General features: G+C 33.4%; 1 protein-coding gene across 3 annotated transcripts in view; it reads left to right on the top strand.

Moving 5' to 3' along the window:
- LOC148612520 (uncharacterized) overlaps positions 1–12,350 on the top strand; it is a 34,518-nt gene that overhangs the window by 18,053 nt on the left and 4,115 nt on the right. For 2 of the 3 annotated variants that reach the window (XM_088594054.1, XM_088594052.1), the window contains exons 3-10: positions 705–834; positions 3,524–3,759; positions 5,070–5,243; positions 5,872–5,964; positions 6,420–6,541; positions 7,514–7,571; positions 8,462–8,530; positions 11,369–11,506. In XM_088594054.1, the coding sequence (XP_088450180.1) occupies positions 705–834; positions 3,524–3,759; positions 5,070–5,243; positions 5,872–5,964; positions 6,420–6,541; positions 7,514–7,571; positions 8,462–8,530; positions 11,369–11,506 (1,020 nt within the window). The remainder of the gene's footprint in view (positions 1–704; positions 835–3,523; positions 3,760–5,069; positions 5,244–5,871; positions 5,965–6,419; positions 6,542–7,513; positions 7,572–8,461; positions 8,531–11,368; positions 11,507–12,350) is intronic. The other variant, XM_088594053.1, reaches the window with a different exon arrangement.

Raw genomic sequence — 12,350 nt, 5'->3', positions numbered from 1 at the left:
AATACCCTAGCTCTTACTTAGTCCTATTCTGAGTAAAAAGCTTGAACTAATACCCTAGCTCTTACTTAGTTTGATAGTAGTGTTGGTCGTGGAATCATTGTCTTTAAACTTGCTTATATCATGAACCTACCTTGATTGCCTCTACCTGTACATTACCAGTAGTCTTTTTTTGCTACAAATAGGCCTGATTTACTCAAGCATACAGAGATGATGCAGTTGTAAGCATATATGTTGAATGGGAATATTTCTTCTGGTTTTCCACTGGTATTAGCAGTCACCAAAGGCAGTGAAAAAAAAATGATTCTGCCTGTCTTTATATTGCACTATGAACTAGTGAATTAAACATTTTTGTGAGGGACTTTTTTTAAAACCCTGCAAAATATTCAAAGAAGCTTCACTTTCAACTTACAACAGTGCCTTATTGCTAAGGGGCATATCATTACAACAGTGTTCTTTACAGTAAAAATCGGTTTCTTATTCACCAATTCTAATTCTTTTTCACTGGATGTTATGAAACTGCTATTGTGTATAATATTTATGAAGTTGCTGCATTTCTTTCTCATGCTGTTAATTCATTTTACAATGTACAACCTAGGTGCCATCTGTCATCATTTAGTAACTTCTCTTATTTTACAGATATTTCATGACACTTATTTTAGAATTAAGGTTCTTTCCTAACATACAAGCCCATTTACAAATTTCAGCCATCACCACAAGCTAATAGACGCTTTGGCAATAGAAATGACCGAAGCTCAGACAACCGAGGTCGTGGAAGAGACAGAAGAAATGAGAGATCTAGGCGATCATCAAGTAAAGACAGAAGGAATCGCTCAGGTAAACTCCACCTGTTGAGGGGAGATAACCCATGCTGTTTCTATCTTGCTGCTCCCTTGTCTTCATGTCTGTCAGTCTGTCCATGCAAGCTAGAAGCAAGTATAAATTAAATATGTTGCAGTAAGTGGTTATTTTGCCAAACCACTGTCCCAGTTGTTACCAAACTAATCTTTATTTTTACCTGTGTAGTCTTTCTGCTTAAAGCATCTGGTTGGTACTATTGAATGCTTTCACCTGCATTTAAGGATTACAATTTGTATTTGCAGGAGAAAACTTTCAAAAAAAGTCGATATGAATGTATTTTGAGTATGTAAAACTCCTTTTATTCTGGCAGTTATAGCCTACATTTAAACAGTAGCACATTATCATGCTGTGAGCCATGCTGCTGATCAAAAGTCCTTTGCAGGAAGCAGCACGGTAAAAGGAATATTTAAAAAGAATAGTTGAGAATACTGTTCCCTCTTTAAAATTTTTTTTCCTTAATTTACAACTTCATTTTGCACTAGGAAACAGTGTCAAACTAAGCTTTTTTTTCTGGATAGGCATATTCCAGTTTTTTTTTCCAACAGCTCAGTTCATGTACAATATTTCTCATTAAATCTATTTAGTTTCTAGTTTTCCAATTTTGGATGAATTTCAAGTCCTACCACTTATTGCACACACACACTAGATATATCATACATAAAAAAACAGATTTGTCATATACTTGTTTGACAGTGATAATTCTATAGGAATGAAATCAAACCATGGACAAGCTAGTTCAGACTTATTGTTTCATTGAATGTCATTTTGAAAATCATGATTTTGTATATCTTGGTGATTATGAAGGCAATGATGTATGGTAAATTATAAACCAGTTCCATATGCTTTACTTTGTTGCTTAAGTCCTATATAGCACCGTTTGTACTACCATGCATATTCAGAGATTTATATGTACTATATTATAATACTAGTACATGTATGTTAATATGGATATAAATGGAATCAAGACCATAATGGTATGATACATTTATTATTTCCTCTAATGAGCTGCCAACATACACCCTGAAGTAAGTCTTGTCTACATTGTATTAGAAGAGCTGAACGTTTGGTACCTCACACTAAAAATTAGGGGCCATTGGGTGGTGGATGACTGCAAAGTTCAAACCCTATTGTTACCTAAAAATCTCACACATATTCCATAATATTGATAGCACCTTATTGTAGGTTTGATCCATACTTGTGACCCTCCCAACAGAAGGCTCAAAGGCAGAATTCTGGTGAACGTCAAAGATTGATATCCAGTTTTTGTTTTGATGTTACACAACTGTCTTTAAAGATTAATTAACAAGTATATTGGTTTTATACAAGGTTTAATTAGTATGATTGATCAGTTGACAGGAAGTGGGTTGTAATTTTCCTGAATGAAGCTTCTGTTTATTACACACTACAGATAAGTTCGGTTAAGATGGAGGCATATGTAACATGTGTAATTGGAATTTCATTGTCAAATATTAGTCATGTTTTTGTAAGAGAAATAGGTGGTCAAAGAAAGATTCATTAGCTCTAGTTGATCTATTTAATGGGTCATAGAGCCAACTTGAAACATTATTGAAATTTGTCATGAAGTCAATATGTGTACATTGATAGTCCACTGTCATCATCTACACAGACACCACCAGCAATATAAAATTATGAATCAGTTTGAACACGGCACGGAATAATGATGCAAACTCACACGAAAAAGAACATTTCAGTCAGAATATTTGAATGATATTGTTGATTCAAAAAACTTTCTGTACTGAGGTCCTAACTCCTGACCAAAATTTCTAAACCTTGAGTATGTTGATTGTTCAAAAGAAAATCCTGGAATGTTATCTTTGCTTTAACATTGCAAAACCACTGACAGTTCTCAAAGACAACTCTTTTATACAAGACTTTTTGAGTTCCCATATCCACTTACAGCTACATTTCAATGTCATCAGTTCTCTGAAAATAACATGGTACTAGAATGAAACTCAAAATCACTTATCATACAATATCCACTCTGCCTTATTTAAACCATGTATATTCAGTTGTTCATTTACTTCACTGTAAAGATTTGGAATCAACAGGGTGATTTGAACCTTGAATTTATTATATAGAATACTTCATAAATTCCTACAATTATACAGTCATAGAGATCGTCAACTTAAGTTCCATTTAATAACCAGTGCAGAGGTGGTGCCAGTTACTGAGTGTATACTGTTTGTAGTCAACATGTCATATTAGAGCAACATGTTCCATCATTTCTCAAGTTAAAAGGTTTCTTTAAGTATATATTAAGGTAAACCTCCTATGCTATAAACTTTGACTGTTAGCAGATTACAGTTCATTGGAGAACTACACAGACTCTTTTTCATGTGAATCAGAAGTAATGAGCAACTTTCAGTACAAGTTGCGATTGAGTAGACAGTGTTGGACATCACTGAAATGTCAAGAATTTTCTACCTAGTATATTCTGTACATATATGAAATACAATTGTCTTTCAACTCAACATTTTCCTCCAGCATATTTTTTCTACCTGAAGCAGACATGTGTTTCTTACCCTTGGCACTATTACACAGTTTCTTGTCCAAAGTAACAGTATTCAGCAGTGTGGGGTAAGTATAAAGTTAGGTTGAAGTTTTATGTACAAATTTTGATACAAAAATATTCCTGATTTTATAGGTTCATCCAGGTCACGTGACTCAGACAGAAGATCGCATGGCTCTGATAGAAGATCACATGACAAGACTAAGTCACATGATCGATCAGCTGATAAGAAGGATGACAAGAAGTTACATGATGATAAAAAATCACAGGATGCTGTCCAGTCAACAGAGAATAATGAGGAAAAGGCAGATCAATATGATCCTGCAGAGCCTACTGAAGATGATGAATCAGAACAGACTGGATTGGCTTGGGTGAGTACTGAACAGACTGGTTGGCTTTGGTAAGTCAGATCAGACTGGGTTGGTTGGCTTGGGTGAGTGCAGAACAGACTGGGTTGGCTTGATTATGTCAGATCAGACTTGATAGGCTTGGGTGAGTGTAGAACAGACTGGGTTGGCTTGGATGTGTCAGATCAGACTTGGTAGGCTTTGGTGAGTACAGAATAGACTGAGTTGGCTTGGGTGAATCAGAAACAGACTGGGCTTGAACAAGTACAGAATGGACTGATGAGTCTTGAATCAAGTCAGAACAGGCTGGGTTTGATGAGTACGAAACACAGTGGGTTGGCTTGTGTGAGTACAGAACAAAGTGGGTTGGCTTGGGTGAATTAGAACAGACAAGGTAGGCTTGGATGAGTACAGAACAGACTGGGTTGGGTTAGATGAGTACAGATAGACTGAGTTGGCTTGGATGTGTCAGAACATTTTGGGTTGACTTGGATGGGTACAGAACAAACTGGGTTGGCTTGGGTGAGTACAGATCAGACTGGGTTGGCTGTGGTGAGTTCAGAACAAACTGGGTTGGCTTTGATGAGTACAGAACAGACTGGGGAGGTTTGGGTGAGGACAGCAAATAGAATTCATGCTGCCATTATTGAGAGTGTCTGATATTAAAAGTACAGCATTGACTGTTCCATGCCCATTGAGGAGCATATACATTTTCACTTTTTTTTTCTTTCTTTTTTTTTTAATCAAGAAAAAATTGTTTTGGCCACAGTTCAGGTTTGCAAAACTAATTCACCAATGCATTGTGATTGAACTTTTAAAAGTACAAGTATTTTTATGTTTTTTACAAAAAAAAACTGTCAACTAGGAGCTCAGTGTTATTACTCATTGTCTTCTTTATAACTGACCCTTTTTCTAGATAGAGATGGCATGTAGATATTGCATTTAATTACAAAATGTTTTCCTAAGTGATCATTTGAATCCTTATAAAAAAATCTTGATTTTGTTTATTATTTTATAGGACATGTATGCCAGAAATATGACAGAAAAGATGTTTGGATGAGAATCTTGCTCATTTTCTGGCTTTTCTTTGCTAAGTTTGTGCTCTCTTTAACTTCAGTGTTATTTATCCATGAAATGTCATCCACTGGCTTTTAGTCACTAGGAAATACCCGGATAAAAACTTATGAAAGACAAAATTTGAAATTTGAATTTTCAGACTTTTGCCAACTCTTCAAATCTAGTACTACTGGTAAATGTTATTCTTGGTGAAGTGGTGATTTTTTGTGGAAAAAAAAAAAATAATAATAAAATAAAAAAAATATTTTTATTTTCAGATTGAAAAGAAAGACGAAGATGTTGAGATGAATGATTTGACTGAAAATACTGCTGCGAGTGAAGTAAAGGAAGATAAACCATCAGCATCTCTGAAGTCAAGTACAGAAATACCTGACAAGACAATGACTGTTACTATTGACAGTAAGGGAAGAAGTGTTGATGACTCTGCTCTGGTAATTTTGTGAAGTTATCTTTTATTAATTGGCAGTTAAAAGCATTTTAAACCCCCATTAAACAAGTGGTTGGTATATTGCAATCATCCATCTGTCTGTCATTCCTTCTGTCATTATTATCTCCGCTCCGCTCCCGATGAATGAATGAATTTTATATTTAAAGTGTGGCTTTATAAAGATCGGGCATATGTTGTAAGTGATTTTGGGTGTTGTCTGTTATCAATTTTAAGACTTTGTACTTATTGCCTAATGCCCACTATCTTAGGCTACAGGGGAGATACAGAAATATCTGCAGTTACCAGTATTATTGAATATTAAATCGTACTGTTTGATGTCACTTGTAAATACTTTAGCAATACAGTATTTCAGGCCGAACATTATCAATAGATGAATTGTTATTATGTGTTATTTTGCTGTAAAGTGGTTAAAGGCCATCCTAAACAATTTGGTTCTTAGGCCTTTCTTATTCTTTTCTGGGTATGAAAATTGTTAACACCATGGTAACTTTTTGGGCCATTGAAAAGTAATGTCTTGACCCCTCATTTGCTTTGTATGAAATTGGTTTGACATGAAAAACTGGTAATTTACTAAATGCATTGCCTTACATATTTGTTACTGTTAATTCTAGCTGAAGAAAGAGAATGAAGGCTCCAAGGATGATGGAACTCAAAAGAAGAAATTTTATTGTCATGCATGTATGATAGATTGTAGGGATTTTGAGGTAAGATATAATATGTCAGTCTTCATTACAAGTCTGAATTAATTGAATATAATTGTTTTAAGGGATTGATGTTTTCCACTTGCAAAATTACAAAAATATAGTAACAAGCATGATAATTTTTTTTAAATGGTTGGACAAATTTTTAGGTATTAGCCTTGGAAAATGTCTTCTAAGTACAACCCTTCAACAATCCTGCTCTTTTCAAGTCACAGCAATATTCTACAATCATTACATATGTTAGAAACCAGTATTGTGTAATACATTTAAAATGTTGTCCAAGGAAATGGAGTTAAAAATGTTTCCATTTCTCGTCTAGTATAAATCTGTTTGGTCTAGATTGGTTTCAAGGAAGTGTAGTCTGTATTTGTAAGATTTTAACATTTTACTGTGGACATGGTATGCATGTTTTTGATTTCTGAAATTTGTTGAACTTAAATTATGATTGTTTTTTGTAGGGATTTGCTCGTCATATGAAAGGCAAAAAGCATTTAAGTAGAATGGAGAGCCTTGGTACTGCTACAAAACAAGCATTGGAACAACAGGGTGTGAGGCCACAGGGGGGAGATAGGAGGCCCAGGTAATATAACAAAATAATGATGAAAATCTTAATTCATTAAGGTAAAAAAAATCTTTGTCTTTTTTAAATATAAAATAGAAAGTTGTACACCCCACTGAGTACTAAAAATTGTTGGAATTATAGGTCTCACTAGTCACTTCTAACATTTCCATTACTTAATGTGTTAAAAATGTTCACAAGGTTCACTGTGTATTCCTAGGACAAATTACATCTCAGAGTTGCCTACCATTGCAAAGCTGTGAAAATATGGCTTTCAAAATCATTATGCTAATGATACAGTGATTGTATAAATTTTTCACAAAATTTACTTGAATAAATAAAACTTAAAATCCATAATTTTACCTTTTCTGCTGATTGACAGCAACATCCATGCACTTTTGTAGTTAATTACAAATATGATTTTAGAATAGACAATCACAGCTTTATTTTCACTACTTTTGATCAGCACAAAATAAATACTTACAATGCATAGATCTAGGTTCAGTGTGTTTTTGTTAATATGTAGGGTGATGTCCATTATTATGTATCACTTTAATATGGACTGTGTCAGAATTTTATATGTGCTGATACCTAAAAACTGATATGACGGGCTTTAAAAAGTGTCTGGTTGATACAAGTTGACCGGTTTTACAGTAGTATATCAGGGTAGTACTTCTCCAATGAAATTATATGATGATAGAAAATTCAGTACATTTTCTGTGTAACCACTGCAAACTCCTTCAGCATTATTTAAGAATGCATAAAGGTGACTTTACGGTCACTACTGCAACTCATCTTCATCTCATGACAGAGATTGTCAGAATTTTCTTCTTGAATTTCAGAAATGGGTTCTTAGTTCCAATACTGTTTTCCTGTTTCTATAGCAAGAGCCAATCAATTTTCATCTGTCTCCAATAGAATATTGTGTACAATATAATTGTCAAGTATTGTTGGGATAATATGTATGTTAAAAATGTGTTATTTTTCTTGCAGGTCAGATGACCGCCGTAGGAGGGACTCGTCTCCAAGACGTGGTTCTATTGACAGAAGGGTATATACTTTATTGTCCCTATTCTCCATTCTTGTAATGTGTCAAAACCAATTTTCTAAATATCTTTACCAAGTCCTTACTTTCCTATCTTTTACCTTCCCGTATAGTAATCTTTGATTTTGAATGTCTATAATTGATATTCATTCTTCTATAAAGTAATCATACTTTAGAAAAAAAAATTACTAGTAGAAAAGAATTAGTATGTAGATTGAATTACATTGTTTAGTGACTTTAGACCTGCTTATCAAAACTTGCAGTGCAAGGTATTACAATTTGATTAAAAGAATTAGAGAATTACTCTCTCTACAACACACTGTACTTATTAACTGCTTCACGTTTGTAACTTACGCCATGTATTCTACCCTCAGAGGTTCCTCTTGTTTTAAAGCCCTACTTTCTTGTCTGCATGTGTTCAAGTAAACATATTTCCTTTGTTATTCAACTCTAACTTTAGTTTGTTGCTGAACTTTTTATCACTGACCAGTGACGGTTTTTTTTCTTTCTGTTGTTCCTGTCATTGCTCTTTTTATCTATAAATTCACAGGAAAAAAGTATTTGTAAAAGAACATTTATACCTCAAAGCTGTTGATACTGTCAAAATTTTCTAACAATAAATCTATCGAGATTGGACATTCTAGGAGAAAAGTTTCATGTACTTTTAATTGTGTATCTACATTTCAGTACTTTAAGATTATTGTTTCTTGGATATCAATTTTCAGGGTTTGGTTAAATATTTTTTTGCTAGAAACATTAGACTGACTATGTTTTATTTAATGAGAGTTTTTTTTATATTGTTGGACTCCTATGACGGCATTAACCTCGAAAATTGGTATCCCAAGCAATAATACTTTCACATTATTTTTAAAGTCGATTTATCTTTCTGTCTAAAGTTTGTTGGAAGAGGTAGATTTCCAATGCCTATGCCACCACCACGGAGCAATTTCCGTTCGCCAGCTCAGGTATTTCTCTTGTTCAAAAGGTGTTTTTTGTTGTTTTATTTTATTGCATATTGGTAAGCTAGCTGCCTTAAGATACTAGACTTGTGTTATAATTATACCCCCACTTTGATTTGTGAGGGGGGTGTAAATAGGAGAGTCTGTTCTTCCTTCCATTACGCAGATCTCTTATTCGTTACTCCTCTTACACCACTGAAACAGATTTCTTCATTACATATTCCAAGCACTTTCTGTTTTAGATTTTGATCCAAATCAATTTTGAGGTTTCACATAACAAAACATGGACTTAATCAATCTTGAATATGGGGAAAGGAGCATACCCATCTCTTATCCATTACTCCTTCTACACCACTAAATAGTATTTAATGAAACTGTCACAGAATCTTCAATACATATTACTATTGTGCACCTCCTGTTTTAGATTTTGATTAAATAAATTAGGAGGTAAAAAAGGCATATTATTGAATGGAGAAGTGTGGGGGTATCAAGTTTAATCAACCTGTCACTTTGATTTTAGTTCAAGCATTTATTGCATGCTATAAGGATAGAACTTCTACATAATTGCCTACTTGATCATACATTTGTAAGATCTCTAGCATTTTAGAATGAAAGGCATTTGCAAGACCATACTTTGAAAGTCTGTCCTTGGATTTGAGAGTGCCTACATTCATGTATCTTACACAATAACCCCAGGCTAGCTAGCTGTGAATACTTTTAAACTTCGATCATCACATTATTTGTTTTTTTCTTATCATTCATTACATTGTTATATGTTCTTAGTGTTTTATGCCAGCTAGGTTTCAAGAATTATCTTTATATCCATGCTCCATAGGAGATGGGTGTATACTGTTTTACCAGTGTTTTAATCTGTTGTATTCTTTCTTTTGAATTTTCTACTCATTTCCAATTTCATTACTGGACATATTAAATTCTTTCTCTTCACAAACATTATTTCCATCAGAACTAGATATAGAGTTCCTATTGTTACTAGATTGGAAAATTTTTCCCCCTCATTTGATGTATGTAATTTTAGCTGTTTTCTTCAAATTCTTGCATAAATTATTCCAAAACAACTTTTCTGAGTTAAAACTCTTCTTCTCTCAGTTGTTTTGAAGTTTAACTTCACATTTTCATTTTATGTCTTTTTTTTTCTTTTTTCTCATTTCTGTAAAAAGTGAAGACTTGGTTCTTCAAATTCAAATGCTTTGACTTGAAATATTTCTCTTAATTTTTAATCTGATTTGCTAATTATTTTTTCAATATTTCTTCCATTCATTTGAATTGAAAGTGTTTTCTTATTTCAACTATCTTCTGTGTTCAACCATATGCCAATGTAGCAGTTCCTAGCTTTTAAAAATTAGTTATTTTAATTTAAAATGCATTTTGGGCACTGCATTTCAACTAAAAATATTTCATGACATCTTTAAACTCATTGTTGCCTTATGCCTGATATTTGGCATGTTTAAAACTTACTGGTAATCATTCTAGTATGTCACTATGATTTGTTATTGTTATGTCACGTCATATTACAATTAGGTGAATTTTTCTAAAATAATTTTTTTTTGGCTGTGTGCAGAGATATCTGTACTTTATCAAAGTCCTCTTACAAGGGAGCAATTATTTGATTTTTAATGGGAAACCAGATCAGGTTTAATAATACAGTGAAACTTCTCCAAACTGGCCACCACTGGGACAAGAAAAAATGGCTGGTTTATAGCGGCGGCCGATTTTGTGAAAAGTAGCTATGCATTCTAAGAGCTGATTCCATGAATGTGTTCTATAATCCTACACCTTGTCAGTTTGTTGGTTGAGACATGTTTAATGCTTATTCAAAACTTTTGGCCTTTTATTACGTTTCATAGCTTGCATCAAATTGTAAATGATTTGATTTTACAAACGGTACTGCGGACAAAATAATGTTTACGGTTTTGTAAGAATGTGGTTTCAAGATCAAAGGGCCATTGATGGTAATTAATTATTTGTATTGTTTTTGTAAATTACCCATCAACAAAGTCAAATAATTTCACCCCTATGTTGTTTTGGCTTGGGTACAGTTCACATTAAATGACAGTTAAAAGATCGTACTATTAAATTACCCCAGTTGCCTGACATGTGTACACACCAATGAACAGCCAACCAGTGACAAAATGTAGTGTTTGGATTAAATTTGTTGTTTAAACTACTGTCCCCTTCAATTATCATCTGTCTACTTATGAAATGCAAACTGGTCAGTGAATAAATTATTAATTGTGTAATATTACGTAATCATTTACAGTTTTGTTGACACATTTATTACAGGTGAACAATAACCGGATGGCTGTAATTGAGAGGTTGTTTTTATTTGAAATATGTAACTAAAACTGTGGAAAACTGGCCGATGTACGGTTTTAGGGGGTGGCCGGTCTATTGAAGACAAAACAGACAGATTATATCGGCCGGGACTTTTGAAAACGGCCGGCTTGAAGGGAAGACCGGTTTTCTGAGGGTCCGGTTTGGAGAAGTTTCACTGTAGTGGATATTGTATTTACATTGTACCATATAAGAGTTATGGCCTTTTTATTTAAAAAAGACTCCTTCTGTGATCAGCAGTTCAACATTCTGAAGCTATCCTAATTTTTTTCATTGAAATTCATGCTAATGTAAATTTTCTTGATTTTCACATTGTGAGTTTTAAAAATGGGCTTTTTTTATTACTGTACAAATTTGATCCCAGCTTTCCATACAAACCAAATGGTCACTCCAGAATAGATGCCAACTTTTAATCATAATAATGAGGTATTTTTAACTTCCTCAGGCAGATAATTGAAGGATAAGTGATAGTTTTAACATGTGACATTGTAGAGTGATAGAGATCGACGTCGTCGAAGAGACAGAGATAATGATGAATCATCCAATGCTAGTTTCCCTGGAGATCTTGGGGACATGGTTACAGTCGATGAGATTGGATTTGAAGAACAGGAACAAGAAGACACATCAATGGTAATTTTTTTATGACACATTGAACATAAACTGGGGAAAAAATATTTATTAACCTATAAAAATTTAATTTCAGAAGTAACACACTTTATGATTTGAAAAAAAAATTTGTCCATCATCTCATAGACCAAATTTTGTAAAGTGACTATGACTTCATCAACTTTTTTCAATGATTTACTTGCGGAATTTTTATGTTATGATTAAATTATAAGGAATGACTATTATGTTATTTCAGTCTATTTGAAATAACCTCAATGCCCATGGAGCCGGTCATTTAGTGTGCAACACGTGACTGAGATTATATCTTCATAGACCAAAAAAAATATAAGTCATTCCTTAAATAATTTGATGATTTCTGCCATTTTTTGCTGTATTTGAAATATAACTAACTTATAGAAGAGTAAGATGTTCCATGAAAAAAAAAGTTTTACCATGTCTTGTAATATTTTACAGTATTTTTGTTTTGTTCACTGTGAAATATTAGTATACTGCACTGGTTATATATTTTAATTGAAGGATTTTTTAGACAGTGCCACATGAAGTAGCAAAGTATTATGTGATATCCTTTGAAAGTTGCATGTCAGTCTGTTTGTCTTTCCGACAGTTTCTAGAAGATCACTTTAGAATGGATCAATGAATTTTTTAGACACTTCGCACAAATGTTTAGTACTGTAAAATACAGGTTGAATTTTCAGCAAAATCCAAAATGTAGTTTTCCAGTTAGGCAATTTTGAACAATTTGTCATCCCCCTTTTTTACCATTATGAGACACGTTATCACATAATATTCCAAAAATACCCTATTTTTTAGATTCCACAGGGTTTGATATTATGTATTTTTTCTTATT

This window comes from Perna viridis, chromosome 7 (genome assembly GCF_037379345.1).
Source record: "Perna viridis isolate PV_CMFRI_1.1 ecotype Kerala chromosome 7, ASM3737934v1, whole genome shotgun sequence".
NCBI lineage: Eukaryota > Metazoa > Mollusca > Bivalvia > Mytilida > Mytilidae > Perna > Perna viridis.
The sequence above is the reverse complement of the archived record's forward strand: the minus strand, read 5'-3'. Positions and strand labels throughout refer to the sequence as shown.